We start from the raw sequence: 19,921 nt of genomic DNA on the forward strand, positions 1-19,921 counted from the left end.
ACCCTATCAAAGTGACTAACTTTTCATTGAATACATATATCTAACAGATAAGTTCAAAATAATATTTTCAATTCTACCTTTGAATTGCAAAAGCCCATCATTTTTAAACTGTTATCTCTTTTAATTTTTCGATTACTAATACTTGCATTATCAACATCTATAACAAACTTAAAAACCTACTAAATAGATTAGGATTATGAACATGACTTGTATATACTCCAATATTTATGGAGTCATGACGTTTCGTGCTACATTCGGCCATGTCATTTAAAAGCAATGCTTTGACTTTTTCCAACATCTTAGCTTGGTACGCAATACATGCCATCATTAAACCCCAAAAATTCATCATCATCGTCGTCATCCTTATTACCCTCAACCTCACAATCCTCATTCATATCATCATCATTATCATCATCACCATAATTACTACTATACTTTTGGAAACTTTGTGATTGTGCCTAGTTGTCTGTTGGATGATCCTCTATTTTTTTCTCCTAAATATCTTCAGCTTGTTGATTATCTTTTCCTTCAATTGGACTCTCAATAACATAGAGTTTTGTCGATTCTCGTAAACTTTTTGCTACAACCATCACATACTCAAGATTATTATCGTCTACAATCTTAATTGGATCCACCAATTTGTCACCAAGGATAAATACATAGATATTTTACTAACTTCGATCAATTTTAATATGATAAAATATTTTTGTCACAAATCCTTTGAAATCAACATTTGTGTCAATGCAGATTTGTCTTTCATTCTTATCGACATATTTCATCACATTGTTATCACTTAAAATCTATTTCCTTCCATAGCGAATCTTAAATGTAGTTTTTTTCATCTTTAGTTTAAACTAAACCTAAAACAATAAGCAAATACCTTGGATAACTAATTGCGATTCATGGGTCTAAAAGAACGGTTGGCGGGATTGCCTACCTTTGGTGAACTCGCCTACAGTTGGTGAGATTGCCTTTGATTGACGACCTCGCCAACCAGTTCTTCATTCTATTTTTTATCCAGATTTTACTTAGATCTTCATCAACTTATTCCTAGTTTAACTATCAATACTTCAACTGCATTATATTAATATTAAACAATATTACAAGATGAAATCACAACATTAAATAATAGTAAATTATATTTCACATGAAATCACAACATGAATCTAGCATACATTCTTCGATTTTACTTTGTTAAACAAAAAAAGACATAACATCAGAGTAATAAATCAACCCTGATATGAATTGGGATGATTTTCTTGCAAATATGTGATTTTTGGTGTGAAAAGGCCAACTTGTGTTTATAAGGTTGAAGACAAGGGTAGTTTAGGTATTCGATAAACTTTTTGATATAAATGTTTAGTATGTTAAAAGCGTGATATATTTGTATAGGCAAACCCATTTTGTGGCAAAAATTTCAATATCCTTTGAAATATTTTCAACCCAATCTAAATCATTTTACAATTAAATAAAACCAAACTATAATTTTTAAGTGGTGCAATTCAGTTAGGTTTTACAATTTGAATTGAATTATGCACACCTTTAATTCAAATCATAAACCAAACCAGACCAAATCATACTTTTCAATTTAGTTTGTTATCTAAAATGGTTTAGTTTGGTTTACAATTTTTTCAAATTGTTTTTTTAATTTGGTTTAAAAAATGTTTTAAACCATACTAAATCAAATCATGCACATCAAAATTTAAAGACAAAGTATTATTTAGCTTAAGAGTTTTTTCTTTTATAATCTTTTTAACAATTTTATAAAAAATTTAACAAAATTTGTTAACAAATTTCATTAGTGAAGAATTGGATTTTTTAAATTAAAGGGTGAGAATATGTCATTTCTTCTAGCTTTGGGTGGGAAATAGTCATTTGGCCCAAAAAGAAACCATTAACTTTTAGTTTTACATTTAAACCCTTATTATTTTATGTCTTGTCTCCTTCACCCCAGAAACCACACACTTACTAACAACACTCTAAAGGATCGAATGACCAAAGAGGGGAGTGAATTCGACAATTTAAAACAATTTTTATCAAATTAAAGAATTAAACCAATTTATTCAAATCAATTAATGTTGCCTATTTTTAATGCAATTTATGAGAATAACAAAAACATTTCAAATAATCAATACAATCAAAAGAATATAACACAAAGTATAAATTTAAGGGAAAAGAAAATCAAACACGCGATATATAGTGGTTCGGCAGAATCCGGTCTACGTCCACTCTTCCAAGCTATCTTCCTTGGAGTATTCCACTAATCCTTGGATGACAAAAACTCAACCAAACTTTTCTTCACAACAAAATAACTTCCAAGGTGTTATTAACCTTTACAAATGCTAGAACTTAATTTTTCTCGCAAAAAATTTTCTAATTTCTCTAAGAGTGAACCTCACTCTTTTATAATACGAATTTTTGGTATGACTTCAAAATATAATCTCTCTCAAATATTTTATATGAAAGTTTAAGCTTAGTACAACCTAATGCAAATAAAATTACAAAGTGTCTGAGTAAGGGTTTTGATTAGAAAGAGAATTTGCAAGTGAATAGCTCAAAACTAATTTGCTCTCAAATATGTGAAAGTTCTTGATGGCAAAAGTCCTTTGCAAATGAATTTGATTGAGTTTATATAGGGAAAAATGAGAAAAGTTAGTGTTGTGTACAAAAATAGACTTTTAAGTGAGCTATCACATGCAAATAAATATTCTAATCAATACGAATGCTTCAAGATTATACATATATCTATCTAAACTTGAGTTTTTCTTCAAATCTTCAAGAATTCTTCACTTGAGTCTTGTCTTTCATTTTCATCTTGAAACTCTTTCAAGTGCATTAGTTAAATTCTTGTAATCTAAACTCATACTCAAGTAAAATTATTAGTCAATATGCTTAGGGACATATTAGTTTGTTATCATCAAAATAAGAGCATAATGACTCATTGAGTCAACACACTTAAGCTAAAAAACCCACACAAGTTTGTCATTTCAATTTCCAAGGTCCCACCTCACACCCAATAAAACCATTCCACGTGTCACAATCAAAGACTTCTATTTAACAAAACACAACTCAATTCTTCAACCCACGTAAACCCTAATTACTCTCAATTCTTCATCTTGAAACTCTTTCAAGTGCATTAGTTAAATTCTTGCAATCTAAACTCATACTCAAATAAAATCATTAGTCAATATGCTTAGGGACATATTAGTTTGTTATCATCAAAATAAGAGTATAATGACTCATTGAGTCAACACACTTAAGCTAAAAAACCCACACAAGTTTGTCACTTCAATTTCCAAGGTCCCACCTCACACCCAATAAAACCATTCCACGTGTCACAATCAAAGACTTCTATTTAACAAAACACAACTCAATTCTTCAACCCACGTAAACCCTAATTACTCTCAATAAAACCTCACTCTCAATTTCTTCTTGATAGTCTCATGTGGCTTGGTTATAGCAACTTAGAATTTTTTAGAGTATCCATTTGCAATTATCCCATTAAATCCTTGTGAGCCTTCGTCAATAAAAGTAGTTTTATTATATACAAATTTTGACTATTGGAGTTGTATTTTGCTGGTAAAAAGTAGGTATCATGAAGTGTTTGTTCAGAATACAGTTAATAGCGACACCTTAGACAAATATTGTTTCTGATCTTGGATATATATTGGATCTGATCCATCCATGATGGGTTGACCCAATCTATTAGAGTCAAAAGGCAAAAGTAACCCTTATATATATAAAAATTACTCTTTTACCCTTGACAGTAATTAAAGTTAACTATCACTCTCCTATTAATAAAAATAATGTAACTCTGTTTTGGGAGAAGAGAATACTGCTCTCTCTTATGCTAAAAACATGCAAAATGCTATTTCTCTAAAACTCTCTTCATTTGGAAGAAATTTTACAGAAAACAAGAAAGCAAAACAAGCAAAGTGTGTTGTAGATTCTTACGGAAGTGCATTGAATCACCAATCATCATTAAAGTTTTAGATTTCTAAATCAGGTATGTTTTTTTATGATCTTGGACATTTTAATTTCCGCTAACAATATATGCCCTGACTTCACCTGCTTTGTGATTCTTATTTGATGCTGGAAGCTATTGTTAGATATACAATATTTAGTAATCTAGAACATGTGAAACTCGATATTATTTGGCCCACCATTTGGGTGTAATCATGTTAAGCAATACTACCCTTTGATTCTTTTACGCCCTTAAAACTTATCTATTTTGTTACAAGAGTTTTAGATCTTTAGGCTTTACTTTCAAAATAGGTTGGAATTCCCTCAAGCTGTATATGACCGACTTCAAAATTGTTTGACATATTAAACTTGTGACAACATAAGTGATTCGCATTTTAATTTCTCCTTGTGTCGTCCTTGTTGTTTATGAGATCTCACTTCTTGTTTGTTGTGAATTTGCAGATATCCAGTGATGAAGCTATTGAAACTACAAAACAAGTGGCACTCTAGGAAGGATTGTTGGCTAGTACTTCTCATTACTTGCAAACCTTTATACGACTTGTAATCAAAGAAAAATTGAATCTGAATCTATGAGTAGTTCTCAAATGGAAATGATTAAGCACTATATTTTTGTTTCTTAGATTATGGGTTTGTCAAATCATAATCCTTCATGCCTATGATGGGTTATTCCAGCAGTTAGACATGTGGTTTGCTTACATAAGGTCTTGGGTTTGAGTTTTCTCATAGGCACCTACATGGCCAAAAGTCATTGTTTCTTACTTCCGAAAGATACCCTTCTGCAAATATTTTCAGCTAGTCTGCTGACTAAATTTTTTCCTAACTTCATTTCGATCACAATAGATTGAGTTTTTTTTCTAGAAACATCCTCTTTAAACGAATCCATGTGATAGGATCTCCGCTAATATTTAACCAAAACAATGACAAACACAATCAAATAAAGAGAACAAAAACTATTTTTATTGATTTTGGGGAATCATAGAGATAAACTGTCAATTCAATGGGGTTGAGACCTCTCAATTCCAACCGTTTGAGGCATCGTAAGCCTTTCTTCAGCCAAAGGCTGCCCACAACCAAAGGCTACCTAAACCCTAATTTATTCCTTCACCCTTTTACAATCTTATCTCCCAATTATTTATACTTACCCTATCCTCTAGAATTAAGATGTGTTCCTGAAAACCCAAAGTCCTAACACCATGCCAAAAGTTCGTGTCGACAATTTGGCAGTTAAGCTTTTGGAAGGCGATAAACATCAATCTATATTCAAATCAAACCCTAGAAGGATAACTAAATCAATAACCCTAGTTCTATAAGAAACAATTCAACACTACTGTTTGCTTCGTTTGGTTTTTTCCAACTTGGCAGTGTTATGATTGTAAACATACTGTGAACCATCCGCTTCGTCTGCGTCTATAGAAAATAATCATTTTGATTCATTCTTAGTCAATTAAACAACTGTTTTTTCTATTAATCTTGTCGTGTCCATTCCTTTAATATGACTTAGTCATTAATGTTTGCTTGCCTATTAAATATCAGATTGGCATATTTTCCGGTGTGGCTGTAGCTGTTGCAATGAAGGTCGGAAAGAGACCTGAAAATGCTGGGAAGCGCATTGCAGTAAGTCATTTTCGTAAAATCTAATGGCTTTTTCTTTCAATTTCTTAATCTTCTAATGATTTCTCCATTCTTTCGCCCGCTTTCTTATTTTCTATGTTACAAATCCTAACATCATGCTGGTGTCGGAATCTATCTTCATTTTTGCTTCATTGTATTCCCAGAGTACTAAAATCATAATTCATTATCCATGAATCCTGAGAAAAGAAAACTTTATACCACAAAGATTTAATTGTATTCTATTTCTTTCAAGTAATCAGATCTTACCTAAATAAGAAACTAAATCAGTTGTTTGATTTCAGGTTGTGTTTCCTGGCCTTGGAGAATGATTTCTCTTAACCGTTCTTTTCCAGTTGATCTGAGAAGAATGCGAGAAAATGCAGCCTGAAGCATCAAATTTCTCTATTCGAGTTCATAGAATTTCTCCATCTTGTTATATGTACCATTTCAAGGATTTTTTTTTTTTAAATCAAAACTCCATTCATGACTGGCTTTTCCTTGTCTAATAAGGAATTAAGGAAATATCCTGTAACTGAAATCCTGTTATATGGAGTCTGTGATTGCATTATTCATAAGGAATAAATCATAGCCTTTAACCAAAAACACTCAATCATCAAACCAAAATTTCACTTGCCACTATTGCAATTTCAGAAAACATTTAAGTTTAAAACTCTTCATCAAAGCCCACCTTTCTTAGTTTTCATAAATCATTTATAAATAGTTAATCTCTAACAAATAGCTTCCTGTCCCAGACTATGCCTCTGGTAGAGAAGGGTTTTGTAACATCAATGGTGGATTTAAACTGAATTAAATTCAGAAAAAAGTTAATTTGAGCTGTCTCAAATCCGGTCCACTACCATGTGATAAGACCAAGTGACCTCCACTGAGTATACTTTGGTTATGCACCCTTTGGCGATCAAATACTTATTTAATCTTCAATATACTTTGGTGCAGGGTTTCATCGATATTTTAAGTCATACAAGACATAGTTTTATTGTTCGTTGTAATATTTTGTACGATGATCAATGTCAACACTAATACGCAGGACGATTGTATGTTATCTGAAGATACATAAAACATATTTTATAATATATAAGTGAAAAATAATACATATTATAAAATATATCAAAAATTAGTTTGATATAATAAATATTATACGATATGATACACATATTATTGATATAAATTGATGCATCTTTTAAAAAAATTCATTCTTTAATGTTACTGTTTACAACTTTGAAGTGAGCTGAAGTTAGTATACTAATTCTAACCATTTTAAATTTAAATCAAACTCTAACCAATTTTTGTTTAGGTTTTGTTTAATTCAAATCAGACTTGGACGTTGGGTTATATTTTCTCACAAGAGCCTAATTAGCTCAGCCATAATTGGGCCAATGCAGCCCATGCTCAAAGTTGAAACCCAAGTATTCAATTTCTCCTCCTCTCAGTCCTCTGTGCTTCCGGTTCCGGGTTTGAGGGTTCTAAAAATCTCAATCTCATCTTCACTTTCACAGCACAAGGTTCTTCTCTACTCTCTTTTATCGATTTTAATTTATAATACCTTGTATTTATTTTTTTTCATTTTTGCAGTTCAGTATTTTTTTTTCCTGTTTTTGGGTTGCGTTTTTAACTGTTATTTCATCTTTTCTAGATACCCTTTTGTGATTTTTTTTTTTGTTTTGGTTAAGATTTCATATCATATTTATTTGCTTTAGATGATAAAGGTTCCATTTATGTGTGTGACTCTGTGTGTGTACATATATATATTATGGGTTAGAATTAATTATGATATGCTCTTATTATGTAATCCAAAAGATTTTCTTGTACTATTCTTCTGGTTGAATTGGCCACCACTCCGTCTATAAGTGGTTATGCTGAGGCAGACAGGTTTCGCTGCCCAGTCAATCGACAGAGGCCCCACTCCCTTTCGAGTGGGCGGGGGTTCAAGGGGCAGCGCCCCTGAGCACATAAACGGTTTGGGAATAATATATATATATATATATTATTGAATACAGGGACCCATATAACCCTAATTTTGCAAGTCTTTATCCCTACCTCTCAAGTGCATCCGTAGCCCGCATATAATCTACTGTTACCTCAAACTCTTCAGTGTCACCATCATTGTTTCTGACCAGTAAATAATTATAGCTCCATAACCGTAGTTTTGGTCTCAGTCATCATCTCAAGCATCAATCAATTTGTCATCCAACAATATGGTAGTTGTGCCGTCGTCGGACTTGTCCCAGTCATCACTCAACTTGTTGATAAGTCGTTCTTCTTCCTGATTGCTTTATTGTATTGAAGAGAATATCAATTATCCAAGAGATACCAAGATACGTTTTGATTGGTGTAATGAAATATAACAATGTTGTTTTGAGTTTAAAGAATCGATGTTAGCTGTGAAACGAATCCAACACTTCAATGTGTTTTAAAAAATGTATATGTTTCAGATTTATCCTCTATTTTCTAGACATCTTTTGACTTGATTTAATCTTTGAGATCTTATTTAAAAATAGGATATTAAATCTACATGCTATGTTTTGCATTCTTATTTTGATTGTAATACTTTCTATAAACATTATAATTTTCTTTCTACTATAATAAAAGAATTCATATCTGAGAATTGTAAGAAAAGTCACTTTGCACATAATCCAGTTATGAGAAGATCCAAATTCGTTTATATCCTCCAATGATTTTTATGAGATAAGTAACTCACAATGTGTTTGACAAAATTCCTACTAAGTAATATTAAAATTTTTTGATGCATAATTTGATGAAAACAAATTATCATATGATACAAATACAATGCTAACTACTGCCTGGTAATCTAAAAAATAATTTTATTTCGTAGGTGCGTGTAGAATGTGGTTGAAGACTTAACGACTATGAATTCTGGAACTATTGTATGTTCATTTTGATAAAGTTGATGCTTCTATGTATCTTTTTTTGATTTTGCTGATTATTCTGGGTATAAATAGGAGATTCTATTGTGCAATGGTGCTGCAAGCATTGTAGGACAGTGCATAATTCAGCTTGCAAAATTTCGTGGCATCCATTTAATATCGTAAGAGACATGTACTTTGAAGTCAAGTATTAATGTAATTTTTTTGAGTTAGTTGCATCTAAGCTTGTTATTAAGCATTTTGTTTGAAATTTGATGATTCAAAACACTATATTTCTGAGTATGTTCTATTTATGTTTGTCTTTAAACTTGTTAATGGTAATACACTTTCAACAAGAAAATTATAGCATTGGTTAACTTTTTTTATGCTCCTGTAGACAACATGTATAAATGAAAAGACTTAAAATTTTCTTATTTCAAGAAAACAAGACTGGTATATATGTGGTTAAACAATGGATGCTGGTAATATTTAGCTATTACTGTGATTCATTTATTTTTTAACTGAACACTCAAGTCCGTTACTTCAATTTCCAAGGTCCCACCTCATAGCCAATAAAACAATTCCATGTGTCACAATCAGAGACTTCTATTTAACGGAACATAACTCAATTCTTTGGCCCAAGTACACTAATTACTCTCAATAAAACCCCACTCTCAGTTTCCTCTCACACGACTTCTGGTGAGTTTTTATTTTTATTCTTTGTTTTGCAGATCCGAGGTAGTTATTTTTTTTTGGAGAAGAATGGTGTGGTGTACTCACTGTTCCAAAAATATTATTGGAATCCGTCCTTATGATTCTCAATTGTAAGCTCTATGATGGGATTAAATCTGAATTAAATTCTACTGATTTTTGTTTTAGTTTTGTCTTGTTTTTATTAATTTTGATTTTTTTGTTTGGTTTTGTGGTTGATTCTGTAGAAGTTGTGAACTGTGTGGGAGAGTTCTAGACTATTACAATTATTCCACTGAAGTGACATTTGTTAAGAATGCATCTGGGCAGGTATTATTTTTGTTAAAATATGCAATTTTGTTGAAATTTATATGTGCCTCTTTGTGTTGATGTTCATTTTGGGTATGTTTGATTTGTATTGTATTTGTTAAAGAATGGAAATTCGATCAAAATTTACATTTTCCCTACTGTGTCGATTGCTCATGTTGGGAGTGTTTGATTTTGTATTCTTATTATAACCGAATAGCAATTTAGTTGAAATCTGTGGTAGAATTTGTTCATCCGGGGAATGTTTGACTTTTTGTTACTTTTCTTCAATAAATGACAATAATGTGCCTTGTGTGTGAATTTTCACTTTGGTAATGACTGACTTTGTTTTAGTTGAATTTTCATGTTCTTTAGCTTTCCTTTGCTACTTATATCCAATGTATTTACTGGTTTAGATCTATTTGTAGAGTCAATTGTCAGGAAATTTGATAAGAACTATTCAAAGTGAATATGGAGCCTCCCGGGAGCGGTTATTGGAACGAGGTATATTTTGTTTATGTTATGTTCACATGGGTACTAGTTTGTTTTTGTTGTTAATTGTTTGTGGTGCTGCAGCTTTCGATGACATGAGACAAATGAAGAATGCCTTAGGTATCGGTGATAGTGATGAGATAGTTCACATAGCTAAACGTCTCTATGGAGTATGTTTTGCCGTAGCTTATGTTAGTTGTACATTTTCTTAATTGATTGCCCTAATCAATGATTCTTTATTGTGAAGATGGCTGTTGCACGGAATTTCACTAGGGGGCGTCGAGCAGAGCAAGTACAAGCTTCTTGTCTATACTTTGCATGCAGGTATGAAATTTTTCTCTGTCTTTACATTTTTACTGTGATTCATGGGCATAGCTTTCTTACTTGCAGCATCAGTATATAAATGTCATCCCAAAGATAAGATAAGAGTTTGCGATTGTATGTATATCTGTTTCGTAGAGAAAAATATTGTTATGTATATCAATTTACGGATGAAAAAGAACAAATCAAAATCAGGTTAGTTTGATAGAACATGGATTTTGCTACTGGTCTGATGGAATTTATTTCATGCTTTATTTTCACTTGGACCAGCGTATGTGTGTTAAAAATAGGAATTTTATGATTGAAGGAGAATTTATGAATAATAAAGAGAAAGACTGTGAGAAAGAGATTAAAGTACTTCATCATGTTGGTTCATCTTGACAAGGATAAGCCACCATACCTATGAATTAGAAGTTCTGCAGCACGTAATTATGTCCTTTGATCAAGCAACTCTGGCTATCTTGTAATTTTAGTTAATATGCTTATGGTTGCAAACTGCTGTAGTTCTCAAGTACACAAAGAAATTACTGCAAATTTATTTATACACATTGTTAAAGTCAAGCACAAGCTGAAGAATTTGTGTTCATCCTAAGTTGGATAATGAATGAACTACATTAAAATTGCCTTTATGGTTTTTAAACACGTACAGTAAAGATATTTGCTAATATCAAATTTGAATCTCTTTTTTGCAGGGAGAAAATGAAGCCATTTCTTTTGATTGACTTTGCAAATTACTTAAATGTCAATGTGTAAGGAAAATTTTCTGTTCTTTTTTCATGAATACTTCTCAATGTATGTATGTGTGGTTAACATTAACAGTAATGTAGCTATCAGCTTTTTACAATTATGAGTTTTTATTGCTTTCATCTTAATTATTTTGCAGTTATGAGCTGGGTGGTGTATATTTGCAGCTGTGCCAAGTGTTGTACCTTGCAGACGAATCCAATATACAGAAACAACTTGATCCTTCCATATTTTTGCCTAAATTTACTGACCGTAAGTTTCTATAAAGAATTCACAATGATTAGCAGTATTGCTTATCTATCTAAATTTAGTTGGAAGGAATGGGCAAGGTCCTTCAAAGGGTCTATTCTAAAATTTTCTGTTCGTCAAGACTTTTGGCCAAAGATATCATATTTGAAGACGATATCTCTAATGATTGCATCATATTGTACTTTTCCTAGATTCTATTTTGGTTGGTGTAACTGTTCTCAATTGAATTTTAAGTAAAAGAGGATTGCCAATGATAGTTGCTAATTCACCTTTTACGGTACTTTTTGGCTTGTTTTCATGCTACATGTGGAATGGCAAACCAAGGTGAAAACGTTGGAGATATCTGAAAACAAGCTGTTAGTGTTGTAGGGAGTGAGTTTGTAAATGCTGTTAGCATTTGTCTAAATTGTATATTTTCATCTTTCCTAGGGCTTTTCTTGGCTGGTTTTAAGCATTCTATTATACTATTGCATTGTTGTTGTAAGATTTTAAGGGGTTGTTTGGTTTAAGGTAAAAAAAGATTACTTTAGTAATCTATCTTTTAATACTCACATTATTTTATTTGGTTTGTTAGTTTTAAAAGATTTTGGTAATCTTATATTAGTAATGATGATGTAACAAGTAATATAAAGAATAATCTGATTATTACCACTAACTTAAGTATTAAAAAAGATTATTAATCTTAATTTTGTTAAGTTTTATCCTTATTAATTTTTTAGGACAAAATATCCTCATTTTTAATTAATATAACGAGTAACATGAAAATTATTTTAAAATAATTATACTCAAGGTTATTTTAGTAAAATAGTATTTTAGTATTTTTTTATTACTTTCAATTAATCACAATAATTATTTATACACCAATACCTACCAACTTTTATCAAGTATATTAATATCTATATTCCTTAATTTTTAAGGTAATCTTTTATTTTTTGTAATAAAACATTACACAAACCAAACACACCCAAAATGTTAAAAAAAATTGTAGTTGACTTGCAAGTGTAAAACAAGGTTTGAAGGTATCTATTATACTAATGCAGTGTCAGGGCTATTGTACTGTTGATATAATTACACACCAGCTTTATGTCAATCTAAATTACTTATTTTAATGTCAATCCATAATGTACAAAATTGATTTTTCTGTTTATGCCTAAGGCATGGATAATTTTTTGGTAGTGCATTGGGTCTATCCAAAACTAATTTAGTAGTTTTTATATCATCATATTACTTTTGCCTTGGCATTAGACTTGTGGAATCCCTATTAGCTTAATGTGTTGTTAAATTAAAGAAGCTCTGTTTGGTGGCAGCGCAAGGACTTTTTTCCTCAATAGGATCGATGCTTGAAGGGTGATATCATAAATTTGGTTTTCTAAGATGCATATTATAAATAACAAACAATATTGGTACTGTTTCTTGGAGAATTATTTCATCTAGTGTTTGGCTGTGAGTATGGCATTTCAGGTTTTCAAACCCAGTTTTCCTTTTCAATCTTGTTTGACTCTTGTTGTTCTGCAAACTTGTGTTGTTGTATCTGTTTCCTGTGTTTTTGTTTTGTTAATATTTTCTTGAGTTGTACACTAGGCTTAAGTGGCTAAATTGGAATACAGATTTTTTTTGTTTGGTGACAGTTATGTGTTTTCTTGATGATTTGGATGCGTGTTAAATTTTAGGTTCTTCTCTCATTTTCTTACTCTCCTCTTCCGTCTCTCTCCTTGCTTTAATTCCACTTTAGATTTTTTTTATTATTTTACCAGAGTTTACAGTAACTTCTCTTCAGTTTCATGGTAATAAAAAGTGCTTACTCTCTTTTTTCTTTTACTTTAGATCGGGTTAAACATGTATTACGTATTTTGGATTGATTTAGGGAGACATATCACCAATTTGCTTTGCAGGATTACTACCAGGAGGGGATAAGAAGGTTTGCAGTACTGCTCGGGATATCTTGGCTAGCATGAAACGAAATTGGATTACGGTTTAATAATTTGCTATCTTATTTCAATGCAATTTCAGCATTAGAATTAGTTGGTAATTGTCAAAAGTTGAAATGTGACTTGATTTAAACATACAGACAGGGAGAAAACCTAGTGGATTGTGTGGTGCTGCTTTGTACGTATCTGCACTTACACATGGTCTCAAGTTCTCCAAGTCAGACATTGTAAGTGAACTCACAACTTATGTTGCTCCTCTGTATTTTGGTTCATGCTGCAGAATGTGAATGTTATATTTGTGTTTTGTCTTCAAAAGAATGTGTTTTTAGCTTTGAAATAGCTGTTTATTAGAATCTGTTTAATGTAGGATAGCCTCGAAAATTAGAGGATTATATGCAGGGATGCCTTTAACAGGTGGCCTTCAGTTTTGATTTTAGAACATGAACTGGCTCTTGCCGATGGTGACAAGTTGCCCTGGTTGTAGAAAATAAATAGTTGCTTTTAAAACAGATTCCTTATTGATTCCATTTAAAGGGGAACCCTTTCTTATTAGTTGCACATGGTGAAGTTTCACTAGGATTTGGATTGTGCCACCATAAAATTTTAAACGATAAAAGATTCCTATCGTTTAGAATATAAAAGATGCACTCCCTTTGTTTATTGGTAGGTCTTGGGATAGAATAGGTTTTATAACTTTTTGAATTTAGTTTTCACAATAGATTTTTCATTCTAATTTGTCAACATATTCTATATAAAATCTAATTGATTTGTTGTATGAATATTTAACTATTTTCTATGAGAATAATTTTTACTTTTGAAGTACAAACAATGTCAAAGTAGATCCTCAAATCAGGGAGAAGTTTTTGTAATTAGCCTTGATCTAATAATGAAGCAACTAAGTACAAACCCCTACACATGTAATTGAACATTTTATGTTAGGCTCTTCATTTAGCCTCTCTGGAGAATGTTCTTGGATTTCGACAGAATCTATCTAAAATTGCCATTCTGATTTTGCTCTCTTTCTTTCTCTGTTCGGTGATTAATATCCAAGTACTTAAGTGTTGAGATATATATTTTCTTCATACCAGTTTGATGTCTTCTACAAATCTTCATCAGGTGAAAATTGTACATATATGTGAAGCTACACTCACAAAGCGGTTGACTGAATTTGAGAACACAGATTCTGGAAGCTTAACGGTATGCTTCTTGCAACATCTTTTTTTGTCGAGACGGACTATGTGTAAAATGGCAATATGATTGCTGTTTCAGGAAATCAGTGGTTGCATTAGTTTATGAATTCAGAATCGCTTTTAAGTTTTGCTGTTATCTTTATGGGTTATCCTTTCTAATTCCGCTTTGCTTTTGTGAACCATTCATATACCTTCTTCTATGAGTGGTCTTGTGTCATTTTAATATAGCTGCACAATTCTAGACTTTAAGGGCTGATGGCTTATGTTGTGATACGTGTTATAGAATAGGATCACTAGTTTCCTATTTAATTTGGTTTTAACAATTTATTAGTCGGTTTATTTATATATTTTTATGACAATTGCTGCAAGTGAAACATGTATGATTATACGTCTAGTTTAGGAGTGAGTCAATTTTCTGTTTGGAGAGTTAATTTTAGGAGTGTGGTTAATCTTTCTGTATGCTGAATAACTGTAGTTTTAGTGGACCTGGGGGTATATTGATGATTTGGCAAGTCTGAGTTAGGTTATTTTATCTTTATCTGCCTCTTTTCTTCTTTCTTGATCCCCATCACAAGTTGCATAAGATTCCCTTACTACTAACTCAAAACTGACTTTACAGCTGAATTATGTTACTCACTTGAGGAATGTAGAATACTCAGCTGTTTGGGTTTTTTTTTTTCTCCCTTCTGACTGAAGTGGTATTTTTTAACTTTTATGGAAGTTAGAGATTGATGTTTATGTTAAGAATATTATTGTTAAAAATGTCATGTTCATTTAGTTAATAGTTTTATTTGTTAATGTATAAATTTGGTTTGTTGCAATCTTAATATTTCTTAAAGTTTCCCTTCAATTTCTCTTTTGACTAGATTGAGGACTTCCTAGCTAGGAATAAGGAGCTGCAAGGAAGTTACTCAACTAATCACCCCAGTTCTGTGTCGAAAGAATCAAGCTTAACTGAGGTTCTTTGCAAACATAAGGATACTGGTAAACCATTTGCATATGGGCTTTGTAGAAGTTGTTATGATGAAGTAAGTCTGCCTTCTTTCCTTTTTTTTTTTTAAAAAAAATATTTGTCACAAAGGGATGTGCACTTGTATCAAAAACCAAGGTCCTTCTCTGCTGGTTGGTGCAGTTTATGACAATTTCAGAAGGACTTGAGGGAGGAGCAGATCCTCCAGCTTTCCAGGCTGCTGAAAGAGAGAGAATGGCCAAAGAATCTGCTGAGGAAAATACACTTGTAAGTGTTGCGTCTGCACCTTCCCGCAGGCTAAAAACTATGAACAATCGTATATACTAGATAATCTTTTACTCAATTTTAATTATACTTTGTTTTTTTCAATATCATGGAAATTGTTAAATACTGTAGCATACTCAGATATTCATTGTGCTGCTTAGCATTTTATAGCCTTTTTTAAAAAAATTTAAAATTTTGTCTTTACTTGCATTTTATTTGATTTTAAGATTCATCTCCAAGAAGTTACAGTAGCTTCTCTGTAGGACAATTTCTTTTTTCATTGTGAACTTTTATGGTAGTTTGAGGAAGAACTAGACAGCCCGGTTATGAGCAAGGCTGCAAAAGTAAAGTTGGTAGAGCCACAAAGTAATGGTAAGTTACTTTGTTCTGTTCTTGTGAAGCACTGTTGCAATTTTAAGTTTCATATTTGCAACATCAGTTATTGGTGTGCCTATAAAAATGTGATGTTACAGGGCTTTCAGGAGCTGTTAGAAAGGAGGCAACTAGTAATGGTGATGATTATAGTAAATCACCCAGACATGATGCTGGTACTGAAGCTTCAGATGAATCAGATAACTTTTCGGACATTGATGATCTTGAGGTGTGCAATTAAGTTTTATCATCCCTTTTTATCTTTTAAGACATCTAACTCTGCTTAAGAAATTACATTTTCTACATTTTTTAAAAAGGTTCTCTTTTTTTCTATTTAAGGGTTTGAGTACTGCTCTCAAGCTTCATGAGGAGCTGAAAACAAAAATAACTATAATATAGTTAGCCATATTAGTGTTTTTGAAGTTCTTTCATTTGTGTATTTGATCACTTGAAGGGCATAAACACTTTTTTAGGGATTCTGACATAAATAATATTTGAAATTTATATTATGCCAATTTGGGTGCATCATCCATTTTTCTGTTTAAATGTGTGTTTCTAATTGTGTGGATTTCTTTTCATATTTGATAAGTAATGCACTTCATCTTCATGCATGACTCATTACATCGATCAAGACTCAATTTGTGCAACTTTGCCATCTCAGGTTGATGGCTACCTTCATAATGAGGAGGAGCAACATCTCAAAAAAATAATTTGGGAAGAAATGAACCGGGAGTATGTTGAGGTGATGTGATCTGTAATCTGTTGAATCCTAGATTTCATAAACCATATTCAGTAGAAACTTTCATATCCTAATTCTTGATGTAACTTATAAATGAAGTGTCACAGTTAAATGTTCTCATTTGTTTTCTTGATTTGTTCTTCTGCTGCACCTGCTGCTAATTTGGCTTATATTGATTCCACCAGAACTTCTTTGTGCTATAATTTTTACAGGAACAAGCAGCAAAGGAAGCAGCTGCAGCAGCTGCCAGAGAAGCCTTTGAGGCTAGTTTCAAGGGCAATCCTGAGGAATTAAAAGCTGCAAGGGAGCTTGCTGCTGCTGCTCAAGCTAATGTGGCCAAATATAAGAAGGTAGTTTTAGGTATCCATAAATACAGGCATTTGAAATGTTTTATGGTAGGGCGTATGTTTAGGCTGTGTCAGTTATCTGCTATGCTATGTTTTAGTATATTCTTCTTCAGAAAATAGTATCATTGCTTCACAAATTGTCGCTAAAAATGTTTAATGTGATCTTCACAAATTGTCTCTAAAAATGTTTTATGTGATCTTCTCATTGCAGGAAAAACAACAAAAACGAGCTGCAGAAGCGAAAAACACTGCTCCTGCTCAGACTGCATTGGAAGCCACTCGCCAAATGCTGAATAAAAAGGTACCAAACCACACTTTAACTCCTCTTTTCTATAATAACTACAAAAAGCTAAACTCTCTCGTCATCTTAGTGGTTAGTTAAAGTGAAATCATTCACAAGAGTTGAATCTTATATTTCTGATACTGGACCAGCACTCACCCAGATTGGAACTTGTACTGCAAGAAATGAATTACTCTCCCATGGCTAGTCACTGGCTTTTCATAGGCAAAAATGTACTAGATGCTGAATATGTTAGTCTCTTCAATCACGGCTTATTTTTAGAAGATTTTTTTGGAGAACTCTCATAAGTAATCATTGTTAGAGCAAATGTAGGGCTGCAAACGAGACAAACCAATCATGAGCTACTCATGACTCAGCTCGGTTATTGTTGAGATGAGCTTGAGTGGTTCAAGTCTTATACTCGAGCCAAGTTAGAGGTCTCTATTGTTCAACTCAAATATAATATTATAAACCTCAAAAAGTTTAAACTCTTGTACTTTCACTTTTAAAATTTTATTCTTTTAACTTTGAATATAAGGAATAATTAATAAATATATAAATTATGAGGTTTAACGTAATTTTTTTAGCCAATCTCGAGTCCTCACTTTCAATCTTGAGCTTGAGCCAGCAACATCCTAGCTCATCAAGTTTGAACATAAACCTTAGGTGAACTCTATCAAGCTGAGTTCAAACCAAGCAATACTCGGCACGTTTGCACCCCTTAGTAAATGCATTGACATGTCTTTGCATATGTATGAAATTCCCTATTTATGGGGGTTTTTTTTTCTATGAAACATATTGATTATTGTCCCTCTTTCTTTACGGATGTCAACTTGATTTGTGTGCAGAGACTCAGCTCCAAAATCAACTATGAAGTGCTGGAGAAACTTTTTGAGGATTCTGTATGTTTGTCTTTATATCATTTGCATTCTTGCATCTGTAGTAACATCTAATTAATGTGGATGTTTGGATGTTGGGACTGTTCATTTTTTCTTGCAGGAGGATGCAGATAATACCAAAAAACCGCGAACTGAGTCACAAGACAATGATGACAAGTTGGCCGGTACAGGGAAAAAAGAGCATAAGTGGGATGATACATTAAAAGATGGTGACCTGGATGGAGAAGATGATTACAATGATGAGCAGGATGTGGAAGAAATGTTTTATAATGAGCTGGATTATGAAAATCAAGACGACACTTTTGATCTCGAAGATGACTACTAATTTGAACATTGATTTGTCTTAATGGGTCCTATCGTCACGGTCGACTGCCTTGGTCCAGTAATCAGGACGATTATTTCTGCTGGGCTCTTATTACCTGGCACTGGCCTCAAAGTTAAGCCTGGAAAAATATTCTGCTGTACTAACCTTTTTATTTTCTTTTATCATATATTCTTGGAATGCCTCATCATTCAAGGGTGGAAACTGAAGCCTGAGAGAGGCCTTTGTCAAATCTCACCTGATAAATCTGTAGTTCTTTGAAACAATTGACGGTGTCTGTATATAAAATTTTGTTGTCGTATCTGGTGTGGTATCAGCGCATTGTACCCAAGTAAACTCCATCTGATAATTTTAGGTTACTAGTGGCTTAAGTTTTACGGATATACTACACATGTGGCAGTTATATGAGCCTGATTCGATATTTCTTTCTTTATCTATCAACATATACAATTTTACTTATTATCCGAAAGAGATTTTGAGAGAGAAGAAGTTCATGATTGTGATTTCGTGAGAGAAGAAAAAAGTTCGTGATATCGAGGTATTTATATATACTATAATTTCAATCGTTATTATTTTTATTGATAATATAATTATATGTGGTGTTTTATATAATAAATTAAAGTTGTGTAAAAATTAAATTTTGTAATTATAATAGTAAGGGAGTGAAATGATATTTTATAATAAAGGGTGTTAGAAATGTTAGTTAATATTTGAACGTAAAACGATATTTGACAATATAGAGGTAAAGTGATATTTTCAAAAATTAGTATCAAATTAATCAAAGTATGTTAACAGTTACAATATGTAATAGAATTATGGAATAGGTATAATTATACAATAGAAATGAAATCACGAATCTCAAATTTAATAATAAAATAATGTAACACAAATCTGTAAATAGTATTTTTACTCATATTATTTATATTAATTTTATATTTCATTGTAGAATTAATCTAAATGGTCGGATATGTTTCAATTAGATATGAGAGAGAATTGATAGAAATAGGTAACAACGTAATAAAATATGTTAGAGATAATAGAAAATTGATTAAAATTTCAAAGGACACGACATTCAAGAGATTAATCCAAATGGTGAGAGAAAAGTGTAATATAGATCAAAAGGTATTTAACATTCAAATAAGTATAAGACCAAAGCATCTTGACAACGACATCTCTGTTGAAATTTTAAATGATGAAGATTTTAAGGTTCTTAATGGTCTATTTAACATCTTTAAAGCATGTGTTTCAGTTTTTGTTATAACTACACTTAATGATAATAGTTACAAAGTTTAACAAGCAGATGAGGGTTTACAAGGTAGTGAGCCGAGTAG

General features: G+C 32.0%; 1 protein-coding gene and 1 long non-coding RNA gene across 6 annotated transcripts; both read left to right on the forward strand.

The window, feature by feature from the left end:
• Nucleotides 1-4,271: 4,271 nt before the first annotated feature.
• Nucleotides 4,272-6,184, forward strand: LOC123224770. The gene is made up of 3 exons (XR_006504053.1): nt 4,272-4,489; nt 5,518-5,598; nt 5,898-6,184. It is a non-coding gene; the product is annotated as an uncharacterized LOC123224770 (long non-coding RNA).
• A 767-nt stretch (nt 6,185-6,951) lies between these two features.
• LOC123225836 (transcription factor IIIB 60 kDa subunit-like) lies at nt 6,952-18,891 on the forward strand. 5 transcript variants are annotated; one of them, XM_044650134.1, is made up of 22 exons: nt 7,028-7,115; nt 8,447-8,498; nt 8,574-8,659; nt 9,209-9,301; nt 9,416-9,497; nt 9,902-9,977; nt 10,050-10,135; nt 10,213-10,289; nt 10,979-11,035; nt 11,170-11,282; nt 13,172-13,251; nt 13,348-13,434; nt 14,324-14,404; nt 15,264-15,425; nt 15,530-15,634; nt 15,931-16,003; nt 16,105-16,232; nt 16,665-16,745; nt 16,955-17,092; nt 17,301-17,390; nt 18,218-18,271; nt 18,369-18,891. In XM_044650134.1, the coding sequence occupies exons 2-22, from the start codon at nt 8,481-8,483 to the stop codon at nt 18,591-18,593; spliced, it is 1,992 nt and encodes a 663-aa protein (XP_044506069.1). In that variant the 5' UTR covers nt 7,028-7,115; nt 8,447-8,480; the 3' UTR covers nt 18,594-18,891. The 5 variants fall into 5 exon arrangements, with proteins under 5 accessions (XP_044506068.1, XP_044506066.1, XP_044506067.1 ...); XM_044650131.1 differs by lacking the exon at nt 8,447-8,498 and having other exon boundaries at nt 6,968-7,115; XM_044650132.1 differs by lacking the exon at nt 8,447-8,498 and having other exon boundaries at nt 6,968-7,115; nt 9,239-9,301.
• The last annotated feature ends 1,030 nt before the right edge of the window (nt 18,892-19,921 follow it).

Source organism: Mangifera indica, chromosome 9, assembly GCF_011075055.1.
Source record: "Mangifera indica cultivar Alphonso chromosome 9, CATAS_Mindica_2.1, whole genome shotgun sequence".
In the NCBI taxonomy this organism is placed as follows: Eukaryota; Viridiplantae; Streptophyta; class Magnoliopsida; order Sapindales; family Anacardiaceae; genus Mangifera; species Mangifera indica.

What these genes read in the sequence shown, in the direction of transcription:
- LOC123225836 (XM_044650131.1), top strand. Translation starts at nt 6,990, where the DNA reads ATGCAGCCCATGCTCAAAGTTGAAACCCAAGTATTCAATTTCTCCTCC. An exon ending in CTTCACTTTCACAGCACAAG is followed by an intron (nt 7,116 to 8,573) that starts GTTCTTCTCTAC and finishes GGGTATAAATAG; the next exon opens with GAGATTCTATTGTGCAATGG. An exon ending in GCCAAATGCTGAATAAAAAG is followed by an intron (nt 17,391 to 18,217) that starts GTACCAAACCAC and finishes ATTTGTGTGCAG; the next exon opens with AGACTCAGCTCCAAAATCAA.